General features: G+C 41.3%; 1 protein-coding gene across 1 annotated transcript; it reads right to left on the bottom strand.

Moving 5' to 3' along the window:
- Positions 1-1,029: 1,029 nt before the first annotated feature.
- VSIG4 (V-set and immunoglobulin domain containing 4) lies at positions 1,030-21,972 on the bottom strand. Its single transcript, XM_060087683.1, is given in 7 exon segments — positions 1,030-1,267; positions 1,607-1,628; positions 3,648-3,754; positions 4,287-4,422; positions 14,783-15,064; positions 15,832-16,188; positions 21,918-21,972. Coding segments are annotated over 7 exon segments (1,197 nt in total).
- Positions 21,973-23,279: the final 1,307 nt, after the last annotated feature.

Here is a 23,279-nt window from a genome sequence, read left to right as displayed (position 1 = left end):
TTGCCTATTCCTGTTTGAGAAGAGAGACTTCCCTGCTCTGACCTCTACCCCACATTGTAAGAAGGGACCAAGAGGTAAAGACGATGTATGAAGAATACAACTACTCCAAAGATTTTAGGATTCTAGGAGGTGGAAATCCTTGAGGGTGATGCATTCATACTTTGGAAAAAGGGAGAACTCTTTATCTCTGCACCCACAGTCCGCTGAGACAGAAGAAAGACTTCTTCTTTTTTAGGTTTCCAATTGACCTGAGAAGAGTCACCCAGGTAGAGTTGGCAGGATGATTCAAAAGGGAATAGAAAGCAGTTGAGTACTGTTTTACCAAATATTCATTGTGTTCCAGTGAGCTCACTGCTGAAATGAGGTAAGGGTAGCATGGGTGGGAAGGAGGAAAAAACAAAAAAACAAAGGTGCTATCCATACTCCCAGGGCCCCAACCATCTCAACTAGTCTCACTTTAATCACTCTTGGTAGGTCCTTGAGAGAGGACCAATATGACCAAAGTTGCTGTTATGTTTAGATATTTATTGAGCATCAGAAGAATACCAAAGCACTAGACTCACAGTACAGGAGCAGAACTAAACCCTGGTCTGTTACATGACAATCTCAATTAAAAGCTATCTGGCACTATAGAAGGGGAAGTGATCCTAAACTTAACTGGTTCCCTGAGCTGCCAGAGCTGAGCCTCCCTCTGGTCATTCAGTGGTAAGAGGCCAAAGTTGAGTGGTGTCTGGAAGCATGATGACCAAGTCTTAGTGCTATAGGCACTTCCCTCTGGTGTTTGGAACAAAGCAATGGAAGCTCCAGGCAGGGATACTAGAAGGGCCTAAGGCATGACCCAGCAGCAGGCTTGCTTGAGGTGCATATGGTAACTTCTTAGGCAAAGCCATTCACTCTTAGCAACCCCAACGTTGGCAAGGAAGACACTTTGGACTATCTAGGAATAAAGATAGCAGGGAAAGGGGCCATGTGGAATGCTAGGGATGAATAGGCAATTATGTCAACAGACCTTGGCCCAGTAGGACATTTTTAGCAGCTGCTCTTGTCCTTGGTGACCAGAAGCTCATAATCTGGGGGAACCGTGTGCAGCAGGCGAGAGTAGTCACCGTTGATCTGGGCGATGATCTGGTACTCCTGGCCCAGGCAAGGCTCATCAGAGTAGTCGTTGTCCAGTGTCTGGGAAGCTGGCTCTTCACTGGAACAGCCACTTGTGAAGATGGCCACCCTCATGGTTTCACCAGAGTCACTGGCCTCCCCGGCATGCGCCCTGTGGTCCAAGAGCCCACCACCCATGAGAAGAAACTTGAATCTGGTACCCTGGTTTCCTACTTTACTGCCCCAATTCTTGCCAACTGACCCTCAGGCACTTGCCACCCAGGGATTCTGGGAATGGAGGGCTAGAGGACCTGAAATATTTTGTGTGTTCACTGGGCCAGGACAGTACCACAGAAGATGCTTCAGAGAGGGAAGAAAGTTGTGTCCTGACCCTGAAGGCCTCTGAGCTTAAGATTGGGTCTGTGCCAAACCCCCTTTCCTCTATGCCAGTGATGAACAAAACTGAGGGCAAAGAATGGGTCAGAAAATAGAAGAGGAGAGGTTATCTTACCTGACCACTTCACAGACATGCTCTAGAAAAAAAGGAAGAATCAGGTCAGAAGTCTCCATGGGGAGTGAGTAAGGGCCAAGCATGGGTACTTGTCAAAAGGGAAGGGAAGGGGACAGAAAGGGGGATCTCAATATGTCTCAGCCTTCCAACTAACAGGATCTGTTGGGAAGGTGAGTTGAAATACAGGGATGCAGATTTATCAGGGAAATGAAAAGGAAGCACACTTTATCACTGTCATCTTTGACATACTCTGACTCTGGACATTGGGATGGAGCAGTTGCTTGGTATGGTGGGGGGAGGGACACTGGAACTGGATCCACTCTCCACCCAGGAATCTTGCCAAAGATCCCCAGGGAGTCCTTGTGAGAAACTTGGCAGCCATCCAGAGCCCAGGTAAAAAGGTCTAAATTAGTCTGTTGTCCGGGACTTTGGCTTGAGCCATTTCCAAATTCACTTATCCCCACCCTGCACCCAGGAAAGATCCTGGAATAACTCACCATTGCCCCCTAGTGTCAGTGGAGGAGAAGTATCTACATTCCATGCAGGCTTAAAGGCTGTAACCTAGTACTAAAATGGATATCTCTTGGTACTGCCCTCTAGGAGCTTGTAATATTTCAGAGATGCAACAGGGAATGCATACATTAAACTACAACAAAGCAAACACGGCATGCTGCAGCAATTTTGCTTTGTGATAGAACCCTGTATTTCCATGTCTTACCTCCCCAGTTGGCCTGGCAGCTCCTATACTGTAGGGTCTTTTTCATTTTTATATGCCTAATGCATGGTACATAGTGGGCACTAAATAACTACATGCTAAATTGGATTGATGCCCTAAGGCTGTCTCCCTTATAGAGAGGTAGAAAGCAGGAATTCTGGGAAGGCAATCCAGGAAGGGAAAATCATAAAGGCATGAGGTGTGTGGCCTATTTGCCTGCTTGACTCTAGTGTCTGGAAATGAAAATGAGTATAAAGGCATGGTGGGGATTGACAAGATAGGCAAGAGACACATTACCGAGGGCTTTGAATAGAATGCTACATTTTGACCTCTACCCCTTGAGTCATGAGGAGCCCTGGACTGTTTTTTTTTTTTTTTTTTTTTTTTCGGTACGCGGGCCTTTCACTGCCATGGCCTCTCCCCTTGCAGAGCACAGGCTCCGGACGCACAGGCTCAGCGGCCATGGCTCACGGGCTGAGCCGCTTCGCGGCATGTGGGATCCTCCCGGACCGGGGCACGAACCCGGGTCCCCTGCATCGGCAGGCGGACTCTCAACCACTGCGCCACCAGGGAAGCCCGGCCTCAATATTTTTTAGCGATTTTTAATGCAAGGCTTAGAGAAGAAAGTCCAAATTCCTTAACCTGTCATTCAAGACCTTCTATAATCAGGAATAAGCTTTCCTTTTTCCTTGTATTTCTCTATTGTTTGGCTACATGAATTTTCTTTATTGATGACTCCACTCACATTCATATTTCACCATTTTACCCATTTACTCTTGTAGTTTCTCCTTCCTAGACTATTGCTGCCTTTCAAATGGTTTTCATCCTCCAAGGAATGGTCTAAGCCCCACCTCCTTCTGAAATCCCTTGCTAATTACTCTAGCCCTAACTGACTCTCCTGTCTTCTGGATCCTTTTAGCATTGATTGTCTTCTCCAGGCTTTGAGTCCATAGCCTTTATAGCTATGTATTGTTATTGATAAACTCCATGGTTCTACCTTGATTCCATTAATCAAATTGTAAGCAACTTGAGGTCAAGGACTGTGACTTCTCCTTCTCTTGCATCCTCATTAGAAAACCCATTACATAGATGCTGTACTCGGTTGGGTACCAAAGACTTGTGAATTAACTTTCATAAGTTGTATTCTCATTGTTGCCTTGCATGTCTGTCTCCATGGATCCCCTACCCTCACTTTCAAACTAGGCTAGGAGCCCTTTGAAGTGCCTAACATAGTGCTTGATACTGAGTTTATGCTCAACTATACTGTTAAATGAATGAATGAATGAATGAATGAGCAAGAGCCACCCAATCATACTTATCACTCACTCTGTTGGGATGTCTTCCGGCAGACCATGATGTAAGTCATGGTGGTGACCACAATACAGCAGAAGGAGATGATGAGAATTATGGCAAAGATAGGCAAGCCATTTCCTAGGAGGTAAAACAAGACCAAGTGGTATCTGGTTGAAAACGAGTCTAGCAACTCCAAGGATCAGTCCAGACCAGCTCACCCAGAAAGGAACTGTGAGGTGGAAGGTGGCTGCAAAGTCTGAAGTCCTTCTGTGGGTATCTGTGCTAAGCTTTCTGCAATTCCTGGCCATGTCATTGACCACTATTACCATAAAGTGAGGTATCTTAGTTTTTCACTGTTTATCGTGGGAAGAAGGCCAACAGAGGGGAGACAATATACCTAAAGTCCTATAGCAAGTCAGACTAGGAGCAAAGCAGAAGTCACAGCTTTCTCTTTTCTCACTTTTCCCATGGGATTATTCAAATTCTCTCCTTCCTTTTGCCTCAGACATTTTCCCAAAGAAGAATATATATATATATATATATATATATATATATATATATATTCATGATTCCACTTCATCATGACCTTTAAGTCTTTCTTATTTCCATTTCTTTAGTACTAATTTCCTTCTGGAGAACACAATGACCTCTTATTACCCATCTAATGACATTGGGCCTCCTCCCTTGTCTTCTATGAAGCCATTTCAGACCTTTCCTACTCCCACAGAACCCTAGTAAAACTCACCTTCGAAGGGGGATTGCATGGTTGGAGATGCCTTAGTCTTGCTCTCGAGTGGCTTTGAGGAATCTGCAAGGAAAAGGGAGTCCATTCAAGGGCCCTGGCACCTTTGAGTGAACAGTTGAATGCCTTAGGGAAAATGGGAAGTAAGTAAGGGCCAGTCAGGTCCTTAATTAATCTGGATGGGAAAACCATTTTGTTTTAACTAACTTCTGATTGAAATTTAGCTATTCATTCTCTTGAGAGGGTCTTAGAAGGATTACAAAGAAGGTAGCTGTGGTGATGTCAGTAAAAATGGTAGAGTAATGACCTCCAAATATTCACTTCTTCACAAAAGCAATGAAATAACTGACAAAAAAAGTTCATAACTTTTTTCTTTCAGATTTGGGGAAATTAGCCAAAGGTTTGCATCAACCCAAGTAGCATTTATGGAAGAAAAACACCCCAGTCATGTTAAGAACAGCGAGCTCTGTGGCATTTTAACTTACAACAGCCGTATCACCCTGCCCCAGGCCAGTAGTAGCCTTGAAAATAAACCCCATTCTAGGTGCTGTAGTGGACAGAGCAGATTTAATTCCCAAACAATTGTCATTATTTGACCTGTGTGGTGGTTCCCTGAAAGACCTGACTCAAAAGGCTTATATTTATTGGTCACCCAGTGCTAAAACTCTCCCCAGGGAAGGGATGTATTTGTCACACAGCTGCCTGAGGCAAGAGATAATAGTTGAGGTAAACAAGAAACTAACTAAAAAACTTAAAAGAAAAAACATAATTAGATGTTCATAGAAACATTGAAAATCTCTGACACATTTTTGGTAATCTAGAAGACCACAGCCATGCCTAGGGTTTTGTGCATGCTCAGGAAAGACATGAGAACATCATAAGTTCTTTCCTCTGGCTAGCCTTGAGGCTCTGCATTAGCAGGAAGTGAAGGCTGCAGCACAGTTATAAACTTCCTGGGTAAGTGTCGAAGACATAGTTCAAAAGGCAACAGAGCCCTGGGAGTTTCAGTGGTTCTAAGTATTTAAGGAGATATCTATCCAATCAGTAGCTGACCACTAAGCTACAAAGCAGAGACTTCAGTGGCAATCCATGACAAAGAATACAAGAGACTACTGTAAATTATCTCAGAAAAGTTACTGAACAAACAAACAGCAACTAATACAATAAGCAGTGCTGAAAATAAGCCCTGGAGAGAGAAAGGGAGAGACAGATTTCTAGATTTGCCACATTATATTATTTAAAAAGTCAAATGTTCAACAAAAATACAAGATATGCAAAGAAACTAGAAAGTAAAGCTCATAAACATATAAAAAAGCAATGAATACAAACCATCCCTGAGGAAGCAGAGATACTGGACTTACTAGACAAAGACTTTAAATCAACTAAATTTGTTTAAAAATAAATAAACCAAGGGAAAGATTGTGCAAAAATCTAAAAGAATGAGGACAATTCAAGCCAAATAACGAATATCAATAAAGAGACAGAATTTATAAAACAGGAACCAACTAGAAATACTGGAGTTGAAAAGTACAATAACTGAAAGGATAAAAATCACTGAAAAGAAGAAAAATTCACTAAAGCAGATTTAAGCAGGCAGAAGAATAATCAGTAAAGTTGATAACAATTGAAATTAGCCAGTTAGAGAAACAGAAAGGAAAGTGAATGAAGAAAAATGAGTAGCACCTCAGAGGTCTGTGGGACACCTTCAAGTGTACCAACATACACATTATGGGAGTTGTAGAAGCAGAGGATAGAAAAGGGTAGACAAAATATTTTAAGATATAATGTCAAAAAACTTTCCAATTTGATGGAAAGCAGTCTGCAAATACAAGAAGCTCAATGAACTCCAAGTAGGGAAATATTTTTAAAATTCACACCTAGATACATACTCAAAAGCCAAAGCCAAAGAGAAAATTTTGAAAGCAGCAAGAGAGAAGCAACTTATCATGTACAAGAGATTCTCAATAAGACTAATGGCTGAGATCATAAAATTCCTAGAAGAAAATATAGGCAGGACACTCTTTGACATAAATCATGGCAGTATTATTTTAGATCTGTCTCCCAAAGCAAAGAAAGCAAAAATAAACAAAAGGGAACTAATTAAACTTAAAGGCTTTTGCACAGCTAAGGAATCCATCAACAAAACAAAAAGACTGCCTACTGAATGGGAGAAAATATATGCATAATATGAACGATAAAGGGTTAATACCAAAAATATATAAATAGCTCATATAACTCCATATCAAAAGAATAAATAAAAACAAATAACCCATTTGTTTATTTTTGTTTTTATTTCCCTTTCTCTAGGAGGTGGGTCAAAAAGGATCTTGTTGTGATTTATGTCATAGAGTGTTCTGCCTATGTTTTCCTCTAAGAGTTTGATGGTGTCTGTCCTTACATTTAGGTCTTTAATCCATTTTGAGTTTATTTTTGTGTATGGTGTTAGGGAGTGTTCTAATTTCATTCTTTTACATGTAGCGGTCCAGTTTTACCAGCACCACTTATTGAAGAGGCTATCTTTTCTCCACTGCATATTCTTGCTTCCTTTATCAAAGATAAGGTGACCATATGTGCGTGGGTTTATCTCTGAGTTTTCTATCCTGTTCCACTGATCTATATTTCTGTTTCTGAGCCAGTGCCATACAGTCTTGATTACTGTAGCTTTGTAGTATAGTCTGAAGTCCGGGAGCTTGATTCCTCCAGATCCGTTTCTCTTTCCCAAGATTGCTTTGGCTCTTCAGGGTCTTGTGTGTTTCCATACAAATTGTGAAATTTTTTGTTCTAGTTCTGTGAAAAATGCCATTGGTAGATTGACAGGGATTGCACTGAATCTGTAGATTGCCTTGCGTAGTAGAGTCATTTTCACAATGTTGATTCTTCCAATCCAAGAACATGGTATATCTCTCCATCTCTTTGTATCATCTTTAATTTCTTTCATCAGTGTCTTATAATTTTCTGCACACAGGTTTTTTGTCTCCTTTGGTAGGTTTATTCCTAGATATTTTATTCTTTTTGTTGCAATGGAAATAAAAACAAAAATAGAGAAATGGGACCTAATGAAACTTAAAAGCTTTTGCACAGCATAGGAAACCGTAAACAAGAGGAAATGACAACCCTCAGAATGGGAGAAAATATTTGCAAATGAAGCAACTGACAAAGGATTAGTCTCCAAAATTTACAAGCAGCTCATGCAGCTCAATAACAAAAAAACAAACAAACCAATCCAAAAATGGGCAGAAGACCTAAATAGACATATCTCCAAAGAAGATATACAGATTGCCAACAGACACATGAAAGAATGCTCAACATCATTAATCATGAGAGAAATGCAAATCAAAGCTACAATGAGATATCACCTCACACCAGTCATAATGGCTATCATCAAAAAATCTACAAACAATAAATGCTGGAGAGGGTGTGGAGAAAAGTGAACCCTCTTGCACTGTTGGTGGGAATGTAAATTGATACAGCCACTATGGAGAACATTATGGAGGTTCCTGAAAAACTAAAAATAGAACTGCCATACGACCAGCAATTCCACTCCTGGGCATGTACCCTGAGAAAACCATAATTCAAAAACAGTCATGTACCAAAATGTTCATTGCAGCTCTATTTACAATAACTAGGACATGGAAGAAACCTAAGTGTCCATCAACAGATGAATGGATAAAGAAGATGTGGCCCATATATACAATGGAATATTACTCATCCATAAAAAGGAACAAAACTGAGTTATTTGTAGTGAGGTGGATGGAGGTAGAAACTGTCATACAGGGTGAAGTAAGTCAGAAAGAGAAAAACAAATACCGTATGCTAACACATATATATGGAATCTAAAAAAAAATGGTCATGAAGAACCTAGGGGCATGACTGGAATAAAGATGCAGACCTACTAGAGAATGGACTTGAGGACATGGTGAGGGGGAAGGGTAAGCTGGGACAAAGTGATAGAGTGGCATGGACATATAAACACTACCAAACGTAAAGTAGATAGCTAGTGAGAAGCAGCTGCATAGCACAGGGAGATCAGCTCAGTGCTTTGTGACCACCTAGAGGGGTGGGATAGGGAGGGTGATAGGGAGGGAAATGCAAGAGGGGAGAGATATATGGACATATGTATATGTATAACTGATTCACTTTGTTATAAAGCAGAAGCTAACACACCATTGTAAAGCAATTATACTCCAATAAAGATGTTTTAAAAAAAGATACATGCACCCCAATGTTTATTGCAGCATCATTTACAATTGCCAAGACATGGAAAGAACCTAAATGTCCATCAACACATAAATGGATTAAATAAGACGTGAGAAGAATGGAATGATATAGAAACAAAGTTTTTATATGCTGTTGAAATTAAGTTGGCATGAATTCAACCTAGATTGTAGTAAATTAAGAATTAATGGTGGGCTTCCCTGGTGGCACAGTGGTTGAGAGTCTGCCTGCTAATGCAGGGGACACGGGTTCGAGCCCTGGTCTGGGAGGATCCCACATGCCACGGAGCAACTAGGCCCGTGAGCCACAGCTGCTGAGCCTGCGCGTCTGGAACCTGTGATCCGCAAGAGAGGCCGCGAAAGTGAGAGGCCCACGCACCGTGATGAAGAGTGGCCCCCGCTTGCCACAACTAGAGAAAGCCCTCGCACAGAAACGAAGACCCAACACAGCAAAAATAAAAATAAATTAATTTTAAAAAATAGGTGGGTGAAAAAATAAACAGGTGGGGTGGATCGGAAGATTCTCATCCCTCCCATCACCCTTCTTTAAAAAAACGGAGCTTTAGTGGAATAATTGGGAAGAAGGAAATCTTTTAAAAAAAAAAGAATTAATGGTAATCCCCATAATAACCACCAAGAAAAGAAACAAAAATATATGTGGAAGAAATAACAAAGGGACTACATAGTACACTATATTATATTTATTTACTACCAAAGACAGAAGTAATGAAGGAATAAAGGAATGAGAAAAGACAAGATATATAGCAAGCTGGCAGAGATAAACCCTACTGTACCAGCATTTACATTAAATATAAATAGCTTAAATTCTCAAATTTAGATACTGTCAGAATGGATAAGAAAACACAATTCAGCTACAAGCTATGTATATTTAGGATTCAAAAGACACAAATGGTTTGTAAGTAAAAGAATGGAAAAAAATATGTCATGCAAATAGTAACCAAAATAGAGCTGGGGTAGCTATACTAATATCAAACAAAATAGACTTAAAACGAAAAAGTGTTATTAGAGCAGGAGAATCACATTTTATAATTATAAAATGATCCATCGATCAAGAAGAACTACAATTATAAATATATATGCTCTTAACAACAGAGCCCCAAACACATGAATCAAACAGTGACTGAATTTTTAGGATAAATAGACAATTAAACAATAATAGCTTGAGATTTGAATACTACACTTTCAATTATGGAGAGAACAATTAGACAAAAGATGAATAAGAACATCAAAGAACTGAACAATACTGTTAACCAATGGCCCTAACAGACAGATACAGAACACTCTACAAAGCAACGGAATACACTTACTTTTCAAGTACATATGGAACATTATCCAGAATAGACCATATGTTAGGCCATAAAATTAGTCTCAATAAACTTGAAACAATTTTAATAATGCATCACAATAAAATAAAATTAGAAACAAATAACAGAAAGAAATTAGGGAGATTCAAAAATATGTGGAGATTAAATAACACACTTCTAAATAACCAGTGGGTTAAATAAGAAGTCATTAGGAAATTAGAAAATACTTTCAGATGATTGAAGATAAAAACACAGCATACTAAAACTTATTGGATGCAGTGAAAACAGTACTCAGGGTTCAGATGTAAATACCTACATCAGAGAATAAGAAAGGTTTCTGATTAATAATTTAATCTTCCACCTTAAAAAGAAAATTAAAAATAGAAGAGAAAACTAAACAGAAAACAAAGCAGATGGGAGGAAATAAATATTTAGCAGAGATAAATGAAATAGAAAATAGAAATCAATAGAGAAAATCAACAAAACCAAAATTTGGTTGTTGAAAAAGATCAACGTAATCGGCAAGCCTTTAGCAAGACCAACCTACAAAAGAAAGAGAGAGAGAGAGAGAGAGAGAGAGAGAGAGAGAGAGAGAGAGAGAGAAAGAAGAAAAAAAAGCAGGCTCAAATTATTAAAATCTTTGATGAAAATGGGGACATATCTACTAACTTTGTAGAAGTAAACAGAATGACAAGGGAATACTATGAACAACCATATGACAGTGGATTAACTAAGATATAAACAACAAATTCCTAGAAATGCACAATCTACTGAAAGTGACTAAAGAAGAAATAGAAAATCGGAATAGGCAGAACTTTAACAAGTAAAAAGTTTGGATTGCTAATCAAACAACTTCACATAAAGCAAAGGCTAGGCCCAGGGGGCTTCTCTGGTGAATTCTATAAACGTGTTTTTTTTTTATGCCAACTTTTCACTAATTCTTTCAAAAAGTAGGTGTGGTAACACCTTCCAACTCAGTATATGAGACCAGTATTATCATGATACAAAAGCATAGAATGACATCATAACAAAAGAAAACTAAGAACCAATATCCCTTATGAATATAGATGCAAAACTCCATAACAAAATACTAGCAAACCAAATCCAGCAGCATATTAAAAGGATTGTGCACCATGATTAATTTATCCCAAGAATGCAAGATTGGCTCAACATTTGAAAATGAGTCAAGGTAATGCAGTCTCTTAATAGAATAAGAACTAAAAGAAACACGAAATCATCTCAATAGACACAGAAAATGAACTGACACAATCCAATTACCTTTTCATTATAAAAACACTCAACAAGCTAGGAATAAAGGAAGTGGTCTCAAACCAATAAAGCGCATCTACCAAAATAAAGGCATCTATCATCATAATGGTGAAAGAAATAATATTTTCCTGAAAGATCAGAAACAAGTCAATTATTTCCATTCTTTCCATGCTTATTCACCATTGTACTGTAGGTACTAGCCAGGGAAGTTATGCCTGAATAAGAAATAAAAGGCATCCAAATTGGAGAAACAGGAATAAAATTATTCCTATTTTCAGATGACAAAATCATATACAGAAAAGCCTCAAGAATCCACAAAATAATGATTAGAGCTAATAAATGAGTTTAGCAAGATTGCAGGATTTAAGATCCATATACAAATATCTGTTGTATTTCTGTACACTAGCAATGAGCAATCCAAAATTAAAATTAAGAAAATAATTTTAGAATAAAAGTCACCCAAATTGGAAAGGAAGAAGTAAAATTTTCACTATTTGAAGATAGACGTGATACTATATAAAGACAAACCTAAAGACCACCAAAAATCTTTTAAGACTAATAAATGAGTTCAGTAAAATAACAGGACACAAAATCAATATACAGAAATTTGTGGCATTTCTACATACTAATAATGAACTATAAGAAAGATAAATGAAGAAAATAATCCAGTTTATAGTTGTATCAAAAATATAAAGTACTTAGGAATAAATTTAACCAAGATGGTGAAAGACCTGTACAGTGAAAACTGTAAGACACTGATGAAAGAAATTGAAGACATAAATAAATGGGGAGATATCCCATTTTTCTGGATTGGAAGAAGTAATATTGTTAAAATGTCTATACTATCCAAAACAATCTACAAATTTGGTGCAATCCTTTTCCCAATTCCAATGGCATATTTCACAGAACTAAAACAAATAATTCTAAAATTTGTGTGGAACCACAAAAAATGCAGAATAACCTAAAACAATCTTGAGAAAGAACAAAGCTGAAGGCATCACAGTCCCTGATTTCAAACTATACTACAAAGCTGTAGTAATCAAAAGAGTATGTTACTGGCACAAAAACAGACACACAGATCAATGGAACAAAATTGAGAGCCCAGAAATAAACTCATACTTTTATGGACAATTAATTTATGACAAAGGAGCAAAGATATGAATAAAGATAGGTTGGGTTTTGGGGATTTGGAAGTGATGACGCCAGTTTACAAAGTTATGTTGTGCTAAATAGGGAGAGACAGCCAGTGAAAACTACCTTTTTTAGTAGGTTGGTAATGGCCATAGGAGAGAGGTGGTGTGGCAGATGAAGAAAACATTTTTTTTTAATTTTTTTATTATTATTATAGTTTTTAAACATTTTTTTGTGGTACGTGGGTATGTCACTGTTGTGGCCTTTCCCGTTGCGGAGCACAAGCTCTGGACACACAGGCTTAGTGGCCATGGCTCACGGGCCCAGCCGCTCCGTGGCATGTGGGATCTTCCCGGACCGGGGCACGAACCCGTGTCCCCTGCACCGGCAGGCAGACTCTCAACCACTGCGCCACCAGGGAAGCCCGAAAACATTTTTTAAAATAACATACATATGTATGTTATTTACATATATATGTATATTAGGCTTATATAATACATATATTATACAGACGTACATACATACATTTTAGGCTTATGTAGAGGATAATGGGTGAAACAGGGAGTTGGAGTAGTTCAGGTAAAGAGCTGAGGTAGAAGGTTTTCTGTGGAGAAGAAAGACACATCTTACTCTGAGCCAAGAGAGAATGGGCAGGGAAATGTCAAGGTAGAGAGGGTGGTTGATAGAATTCACATCTGAGGGCGGGGGTCTGGGTCTTCTCAAAGAAGGAGAAGGTGACCTCATCTTCTGAGAGGGCTGGGGACATGAAATAAGGCAGAAAGTATTCTGCATAGCTGTTATAAGGAATGGAACATAGATGAGCAAACTGATTGGCAAACAGCATGGGGACAGGCAGTGGATGTCACAGAGCATGAAATTAAAGTGGGACCAATGCATCTCTGTGCTTTTTCCAGAATTAAGGAATAGCACAGACAGTGAGGGAATGGATGAGGAGCTGAGAGCTATGTAGGACAGAAATGAACCAAGTGACCAGACTCATGGGACCAGGTTGAGGTGCAAAAGAGGCAGGTAGAGGAAGCCAAGAGAAAGTAGCTTGGCTTAGAGAACAGGTAAGGATGTAACTTCTCTGATCCTCAATTTCCTTATCTGTCAGAGAGCTCAATTGTGAGCACTGCCTAACAGCTCTGTGGCCTGTGAACATGGACTAGATAAGGAATAGACAGGCTGATTGGTTGTGAGCAAGATCCTCCCCAGGTAGACTAGAAACAAACTCAGAAAGGTGAGAATGTACAACTTGTCCCTTTATGAAGTACACATTCTTGGACTTTCCGGCCATGTCTTGCTCTCTCTGCTTGACCAGATTATCGACTCTCAGAGAACTGGGCCAGTGTCCATATAATTCTCTCAGAATGAGACTGCCCTTATTCCCACCTAAACTAACAGACCAAAACCTACAGCACACATATCCTCATTACAATTCAACTTTGGGAAACAAATCCTTGCAGGCAAAACAGGAGTCTCAAACCAACATCAGTCTCCTAAACCCAAGTGGAAGGAGACAGTTTGTTCACTTTTGTTATACAGAGTTGGCCTCAGAGGATAATAATTTTCAGGTGGCTCTGAGGATAATTTCCTAAAGGCAGTTAGTACTCAACATGTTTCGGGCAACAGAAAACTTATTGAAATAAGTATCTTCCATTCCAAGGAGATTTCTTGAAAGCTAACAAGACTCATTTGGACATATCACTGCTGGGCTGATCATTTAAATCCCAGCCTACAATCTTTATGTAAACAGTTTGTAGTATTCCCAGATAATTCTTTAATAAATAATCTGACCTTGATTAAGCATAGTCAATCTTCATCGAGACTTCAACCAGAACTTGCATTTAGCTTTAGGAAAAAAGAGCAGGGGGGATTTAAAGAAACTATGCATAGATCTGGGCTTTATTTCATAAAGCAAAACCAAACATAATCAACCAACAAAATAACAACAAAAAACACACCAAACAAAGCACAACAAAAACAAACAAACAAAAAGTATCCCAGAGGGTGCCCAGGAGCTGATATAGGTTCCACCATGAGAGGCAATCAGACATAGTGGAAAGAGCATGAAATCTGAGTACAAATACAGCCTTGAACTTCCAAGCTCTGAGCCCTTGGACAAGTAGGTTTCCCTTCCTGACTCTTAGTTTCCTCTTCTGTAAAATAAGGGTACCTCATGAGATATTTGTGGGATTCAATGAGAAAACATGTGCCAACTTCTTGTGCATTGTATCTGGCAAATAAATGTACCTAGTAAATGACACTTTTCCCTTTACCATTTTCATCTGCTTAACCTATAACATGACAGGCATTGTCTCCACCCCTATTGTCCCCAGTCCAGAATTTTTTCTTTGTGATTGAACAACCCAGGACCCCCTTCCCATCCTGCCCCAACCTCTCTTCTCTGGAATAAAGGCATATACTGACATATCTCTGGAACAAGGTAGTCCATTGAAATGCTCACCAGGAAAGAGAATTGCTCACCTTTGACCACAAACTTCACAGTGTCACTGCGCTGCTCAGAGCCTAACCGGCCCTTGGCAGTACAGAAATAGGAGCCTGAGTCTGTCACCACTGCAGGCTTGAAGAGTAAGGTACTCAAGACTCCTACTTTGATGGGTTCTTGGTTGTTAGTCTGTTCCTTGTACCAAACATAACTGATGGGAGGAGAACCCCGAGCCTGGCATTGAAAGCTAATCCTCATTCCCTGGGGTACCATGAAGCCATAGCCACTGCCAGTCGTCACTGTGGGCTTGGAAACAGAAACTGCAAAGGGAAGACAAGAGAGGAGGCTTTGAGAAGTTACAAGGGTATGGGAACACAAGGCTGAGTCATCCCTGCTGAGTCTAGGGGTATGAATATATCTGCAAAGGGAACTAAAAGGGACTCCTGACATGGGGAGGAAAAAGGGAATAGGACAACTTAAATAAAAAGAGCTTCCTTTTGGAAGATTAGGTACCATTTTGTATTATCTGGGGATTTGGGTTATCTAAAGTTAAAACAATCAACTGACTAAAAATAACAACAACAACAACAAACAGGCTTTGTTGTTGTTTTGCTCAAGTAGAGTTTTGGGATTATCTGCAGTTTGGGATCACCAGGGGTCAGATCTCTGTAAAATTGTCAAGCCAGTTAAGCTTATCTTGACTAATCCATGCATCCCTTTTCCCAGAGATTCTCTGCCAGCATCTATCCACTCTCCAATATCCTGATCAGATATACTCATTTTTATGGATTTTAAGACTCAGAGTCCAAGGAAGCCATCAGGCTATCGATGCAGGAATTTCTGGGACACTTGAAGGGGTAGAGATTTGAAGGCCAGAAAGCCTTCCCAACATTTATTAAGTTCTGCCATGAGAGTGATAACACTGAGGATACTCTGCCTGTCCACTCCCTCTGATTAGCACATATAACTGAAGAGAGACTATGTAAATGTAAACAAAGGTCTCTGGGTTTCTCAGGGTTTTCCAGGATTACAGTCCTCTATCAGGTTTTTCCTTACCAGTACTTTCCTATCACCCACAATGACTCACGCTTCTGGACACGGAGTTCAATGATCTTATCTCTCACGACTTGGTTGCCATCAGGGGTCTGCCAAGTGACTTCACACGTGTAGTGGCTCCGGTCATCCATCTCCAGGGTATTCAGTTGCAGGGACACATCTCCTGGAACATTGTGGTTTACATGCAGGCGGCCCCGGTACTTTGCTTGCTGGATATGGTCTCCAGAAGAGTCACGTAAAAAGATGGTGACTGGGCCTGAGCCACGTTCTACCAGCCACTTTACCAAGACTTGTGTATAGCCTTGCAGAGGACCATAGGTGCAGGGAATATTTACATCCCCTTTCCAAGGCCCTGTCACACTCTCAGGCACTTTCAGGATGGGATGGCCTGAAGAGGGGGAACAGAAGAAGGAATCAGACACAGATGGCACACCCGTCTGGGTGCTAAGATGTCAGTGGCAGAGAGGCTTTTGAGAAACACAGCCTTAACTCATACTTTCAGATTCCCCATGCCCTTTTGTTCTCTGCCAGCCCTCCCATCAATCAGAACCAGTCATTAGAAGGAAAGCCTTTAAGGTTGTTTAGCTCTTGTGAGTTTCAAGTCCTTTTCCTGTCACTGCCTTGCTGTGAGGTGACCCTGGGTAAGTCACATTTCACCATAGAGGACCCATTTTCTTTGTATATAATGTAGAGAATCTGAATGGAATGATCTCTAACGATTCTACAAACTCTAACATTCTGTAAATCCATGAAAGGAACGTCTTTCAACATTTTTCAGGAGAAGTGTGGGAGCAAATGCTGAGCAGTTGGGTCTGGGCTATTTTACTGTATGTAATTATGTACCTGGAGAAATGTGGTGGCTTCAAGGCTCAGAAAGAAAGGGCTATCTGCCCTACTAATTCCCCATTGCTCCCTCAGAAAGGCTTAGATTTGGTCCTTAGACTAAAGCTCTTTTCTGGAAGGGAGGAAAGAGGCAGACAAAGGACAATTTTGAGGGTGGAAACTTGTGTGAGATGCATTCCTGTTTAACAATATCTTTAGTTATTTTTAAGTGTTAAACCTGTAATTTGTAAACTTGACTTTTTTCTTCTGATTTCTATCCTTTCTTTGTTTATTTCCCTATTGGTTTCTCTGAGTTCTCAGCAAAGGTACATTGGAAAATTTCATCCTGAGGAGGAATGGAGATGAAAAGGTCTGGAGGGAAAAAAGTTCTGAGTATAATCCTAGAGCTGGCTGTGGTAGGAATGATGGTAGGACCAAAGGGTGATTAACTCTTGGCTTGCTGGGAAAGGAAACTAACAGGGGAAATTTGTGGGTGTTGAGAGAGCCACCACCTTCCATCAGCAATTTCCATCCATAAGCTAATATCTTGAGGATTTTGTGTTTTATTTAACTGGCGTCAGGAGTAAGAGATTGTATTTAGATATGTCTTTATATCTCTCTCAGGAGAGGTTGTTTCAAAGTGCAAGCTATTACTGAATAAAAGCTTTTTTTATAGCCTAGGATTCCCAGGCTTCAGTCAAGAAGATGGAAGTTGGGGTGGTGGTTAGCTCCCAGAATGTATTGCCAAGTACCAGGGCTTCTATCAATGGGGTTACTAAAGTTTAGCCTTTGGCCTGTGCCCTCACCTGGGACTCTAGTACATAACCAGCATACTTTGGCCAAGATAAAAGCCGTGAATAAAAAATAATAAATAAACATGTGTCCATGTTGCTAGGTCCACCACATTCTCTCTGGAGAGTTTCAAACTGGGCAAAGAGAAAAACTCAGACCCACAAATGGGAGCACAATACAGGCAGATTTTGGTTTTCCCTAAAAATGAATTTTGTAATTAATCAGAGCTGTCCATGATGGACTAAGCTGTCTAGGGCAAGTTCTGAGCTTTGTTTAGGTCTTGAACGGCATTATTATTTAAGGTCTCTTCCAATCTTAGATGGTTCAGTGCTAATAGACATAATGAAAGCAGAAATTAAATAATTACATGTTCTAGCTGGTGGTGAGCTTTCACCAGGTAGTGGGTTTCACAGTGCTATTGACAGTTCCTGCCTCCATATGCATGCAGATACAGCTTATCATCGTCATGAGCACACATGCCCATATATATTTTTGCTCACCTGTAAGCACAAGCATACCAGCATTAAGCCCCTTGAAAACCATTCGATCCGTTCAGTTTAATCTTTCTCCAGCCCTCCCAAATATCCTTCTCCAACTCTGAAAAGTATTCTCATAATTCCCTTCCTTCCAGGGCAACAAAACAGCATTCTGCTGTGAGGACAGCTGGAGCAGCCAAAAATGCCTGTCTGTGAATATATATGTTTTCCCTTTGACATAGGGGGAGCTATGAGGCCTGTCTTGCATTACTCTCTCTGGCAATTTGCTGGAGATTCTCACATAGCTCACTCTGGTCTGTCAAAAACATGGGCAGTCAGTCCCAATTTCCCAGTCTCACTTCTAGAAGTAGGTCAGGCTTCACTTCTCCATCCCAGAATAGGAGAGTGGGGCATAGTTAGTAACAAGACATCCAAGGATGGCATATTTTCCCCCTTTTACTCTTTTTCTTCCCTTCTCCTTTATTCCTTTCACCCATTATTCCATCTTGCTCCTTTTACTCCTCATTTTTCTCCTTGTTCTTCTCTCCTCTTACACTTCCTGTTTCATCAGTAGCATGAAGAGACGGTGTATGGTAGGCACAGGGTATCACAAGAAAGAGGACAATGTACCATTCCTCATGTACCCTGACCTCCAAAATGAAGGTAACTTCAATAACGTAGGTTTATACCTTCCAACTATCCCTCTGGTGCACAAAGAGCCTAGAGAAACACTGAGTAGAAGCACTGCACCTAGTGAGATCAGGAGGACAGTGAAGGACTGCATGATGTAATAAGAAGAGTAACACCAATCTAAGTTTAAGGTCTGCCTTACCATATATCTCTCTGTGTGACCTTGGGTAAATTTCTAAGCCTGACTGAGTTTTAGGTCATTATCAGCAAAATAGAGGTAATAGTAAACCTTCCATGGAGTGTTATTATGATGATAAAATGAGCTCATAAGTGTGAAAGCACCTAGCATACTGGCTGGCATTCAGTAGGTGTGGGATAAATGCTAGTCCTGTCCCATGCCTCAAGAGAAACTTCACATATTTGTATTGATTCTTCTTATCCTAGAAATCCTCAATATGTCTTCCCCAGGGTGGACAGATTCATTAGATTGGATCATTGTCTGCTTTAATAATGACCTGAAGGAGAAGTTAATACATGAGAAAGTAAGGAGTTTGCCTTTCCATTCTGCTGGGACCTACCAAGTTATGGGCAGGTAATAGGTCATCCCTGGGTTATAAGGAAACCAGAGAGGACACTTTAGCGACAGGACTGGCTTGGCAGCCAATGTGAAATGTTGGTCAAATTAAACAATACTCCTGACTTTCCTGGAAGATTGGGTAGGGGAAAATCTATTTCAGGAAAGTCCCAACTCTTAGGGGGATGCTCTGCCCATTATGGATCTATGCAGACCACCAAATGGTGAAGTACTTGGTACAACAGGGTTTGAAATATCAGGCAGGAGAGAATTTGGAGGCCTCCAGTATGGCATAGCTCAAAGGGCTTTTAGAAACCACTTAGTCACATTCCCTCATGGTACATGTGAACAAGCTGAGGCCCAGAGAGAGAAAGATGCTTACTCAAAGTCACACAGAGAGCAGGGTCAGAGCTGGACCTGGAGGCCTAGAATGAAGTATATCAGCTCCTACACTGCTTTTTTACTTTTTTAACTGATTAATCCACCAACCACAACAGAAACCAGCAACCCCTTATCTGGGCCTATTTGACATGGTTTAATGGGTGTTATCCTAAGGCTGGATAATATCCTCATGACTGCCTGAAAAATAATTCCCCCATCTGCCAGCTGCTTTCTGAGAAACCTTTCCCAGAACTTCAGAGCTTAGCTCTCCTCCCTCATGGAAGGATTGAACTTCCTGCAAATATTGCATCCCTTCAGAAGAAAGAAAAGGGCTGAGCATTGACTCAAAGGGCTTTGCTGAAAAAAGTTTTGACTTGAGAAAGGAGGAATATTACTGAGGCCCACTCGGGTCTTGGGACCTGGACTTTGAAAAGCAAAGGTCTGTGGTCTGTGTGAGGATACTAAATCAAGGTAAGGCCTAGTTTTGGGGGTGTGGACCCTTTTATGAGATCCATTATGGGTCCCATCTTGAATTTTCCTTCTCCCATCATCAAACAAAGATGGTGAGATCTTCCAATGACCCCACACCTCTGTGTTTGGCCTCTCTCCCCATCTTGGGATGCTTCCTCAAAAGAGGATTAGCTTAGATAATAGGTATTTATAAAATGTTTATAGTTTTTATACAATGCAAATATTAGGACTTATTTTTATTGTGATTATTTCAACATATGTCTTAGATCTAGAGGCTTTTTAGAAGTGAAGCCACAGTCCTACAGAGCTGTCCAGCTGACAGGATCTTCTGAGGCCAGCCAAGCTGATCTAACTATATAGATGGGTTGGGGACACTGAGATGAAGGGAGACGGAAAGTGTTATTGGCCGTTCAGTTTGTCCAGAGTGTCAGGTCTGTGGTGTAAGACCCTCCATGGAAATGGAAGACCTGCTTCCAGGTCTAAAAGATCCTCACAGGCTGTGGAGGGAACAATACACATGCACTCACACACACACACACACACACGATTTAAATTTAACATTTACAAAATGTTCCTCTGAGCTCCAGTCCTGCCTCTTTAATTCCCAGTTCAAATCAACAGATTTGGAGAAGGTAGAGTGGTGCACTCTAAAACATGTTAGATAGTGAAAATATTGTAGTTGTAGAAAGAACGGTAATTTTCAGGAGCATTAACTCTGCTGCTATTGCTCTGTGCCCTGGAGCAAATTATTTTCCTTCTTGGGTGACTTAATTCAGTGTCTCTTCTAACTTTGAGGTTCTAGAATTTAATGGGTCACAGAGCCCCAGGACAAGATGGTTTAATCTGAGTCAGTTATGGAAAGCTGGGTTCTTTCTAGCCACACAAAGGGCACCAAATTAACACTCATCTAGTCTCTCCCTCTAAGGATATGGAATAAACAGGGGTGCATCAAAGAATCTTTTACCCTATCCTGGATTTCACTTAGCTATTATCAGGCTCAGTTTCCTAAAAAGGCTATTTCAATTTTCAGGGGTATAAATGAGGATGGAGTAAGACCCCACAAAATAATGCTACTATGGGATAGTCAATCCTCTTTTGGCATATGTGTCCAGCATTAAGCTCCCACAAATAGCCCAGACAAACTGGGCTATGTCCACAGGGAAGTGAGATACCCAAGGAAGTGGTAAGTAACCAAATTCTGTGAAGAACAGTTGAAGGAGCTAAGGCTGTTTAGCTTGGAGAAGAGATGAATCAAAGGGACATGGTTTCTGTCCTCAGGACTCTAAAGATCTGTCACAGCATAGAGGGAGAAGATATATTATCTGCGTCTCCAAGAAACAGGGCTGGGTTTTTTGGATGGAAGCCACAGGGAAGTTGATTTAGTTCAACACAAGGAAGAACTTTCTAACAGTTGAAGCTGACTTTTTAGATGGTCTGGACAAGTAGTGAATTCTCAGTCACTGCAAGAATGTGAACAAATATTCTGAACACCTGTTCACAACAGTGAAAGGTGGATCTAGGTTACTTCTAAGGTCCCATCTAGCTCCTGACAACATTACTTCTTTTGGGGGCTGTATACCTTAACAAGGATCAAAACCTGGGAGCATAGGGGTAAGGGTATAGTGGTAGAATTTCAGGTGAAGGGCAACAGATGGGGGAGGGATTTGGGCGGCATTGAGCACATTTTAATGCCCCTGAGATATGACAGGTACTAGAAAATCATGTGGATGTTTTCCAAGAGAGGATCCTTTCCAATTTCTACCCAAAATTATCTCCTGGCTTCTTCAATAGACTTCAACCTCCTCCCTCCCTTCTGCCCAAAGCTGAGAGAGCCTGGAGCATTGGCTGAGAACACTCACATAGTCAGCAGGAGTAGGCTCTCCTCAGTAGGCATTCAATCCCGCCTCTCCCCAACCCCCAGCTTTTCGCCTGTGCCAGCAGTGGCAGCCAGGCCCCCTTTTGCTACCTTACCATAGGTGACCACCAGTAGGTGGCTCAGGAGCAGTAGGCCCAGTAAGAGCTCCATCACAGCCAGATCCACTTCTGTCCTTTCTTCCAGCCTCCTGCTGTCAAAAAGACTTGAACTCCTAATGGCTGCCAGTGTCTGTGCCTGCTCACTTCCTTTTCTTCCCTATATCACTCACTCGGACTCTCAGTCCCATCTCACATTCCCCTTCCTTCCCTATTTCAGCACAAGTCACATAAGCACACCCTTCCCTCTCCTGCCTGGGGTTGGAGGTTTAAGTGTGAGTGAAGCAATTCCTCCCTCTGCTAGACTATTGACTTGACTTTCCCTGGAGCCAATAGGGGTTTCTGGTCTTTGATCTCCCAAGCTGTGTTTACTTGTGTTTCCTCAACAAGATGAGGTTGAGGAATGACTTTTGGAATGAGTCTGCTCCCTCCAATATGAGAGTGTTTTCCTTTCTGGTGGGCCCAAGTAGAAAAGATCAACTTTGCTGGCCAAGCAATTTTCAGCAGTCATACAGTTAACCCCATCTGTTCAGCCTATGCAAATAAAGAGTGATGGAGGTGGGTGCCTATGGGCCTCAGAATACAGAGATTAAGTTTATGAAAGACATTTTTATACACCAATGCTTAAATAATTTGTAAGCCGGGGGGACCCGGAGGAAGATGGCGGAAGAGTAAGACGCGGAGATCACCTTCCTCCCCACAGATACATCAGAAATTCATCTACACGTGGAACAACTCCTACAGAACACCTACTGAACGCTGACAGAAGACCTCAGACCCCCCAAAAGGCAAGAAACTCCCCACATACCTGGGTAGGGCAAAAGAAAAAAAGAATAAACAGAGACAATAGGATAGGGACGGGACCTGCACCAGTGGGAGGGAGCTGTGAAGGAGGGAAGGTTTCTACAAACTACAAGCCCCTTCACGGGCGGAGACTGCAGGTGGCGGAGGGGGAAAGCTTCGGAGTAGCGGAGGAGAGCACAGCAACAGGGGTGTGGAGGGCAAAGCGGAGAGATTCCGGCACAGAGGATCGGTGCCCTCAGGCACACACCAGCCCGAGAGGCTTGTCTGCTCGGCCGCCGGGGCGGGAGGGGCTGGGAGCTGAGGCTCGGGTATCGGCTTTCAGTCGGAGCGCAGGGAGAGGACTGGGGCTGGCGGCAGGAAGAGAGCCTGAAGGGGTTAGTGCACCACGGCTAGCCCAGAGGGAGTCCGGGGAAAGGGTCTGGAGCTGCTGAAGAGGCAAGAGACTTTCTTTCACTTTTGTTTCCTGGTGTGCGAGGAGAGGGCATTAAGAGGGCTGCTTAGGGAAGTGCCGGAGACAGGCGCGAGCCGCGGGTAAGACGTGGACCTCGGAGACGGGCG

This window comes from Mesoplodon densirostris, chromosome X (genome assembly GCF_025265405.1).
Source record: "Mesoplodon densirostris isolate mMesDen1 chromosome X, mMesDen1 primary haplotype, whole genome shotgun sequence".
Lineage (NCBI taxonomy): Eukaryota > Metazoa > Chordata > Mammalia > Artiodactyla > Ziphiidae > Mesoplodon > Mesoplodon densirostris.
This window is presented reverse-complemented; position numbering and strand designations above follow the sequence as displayed.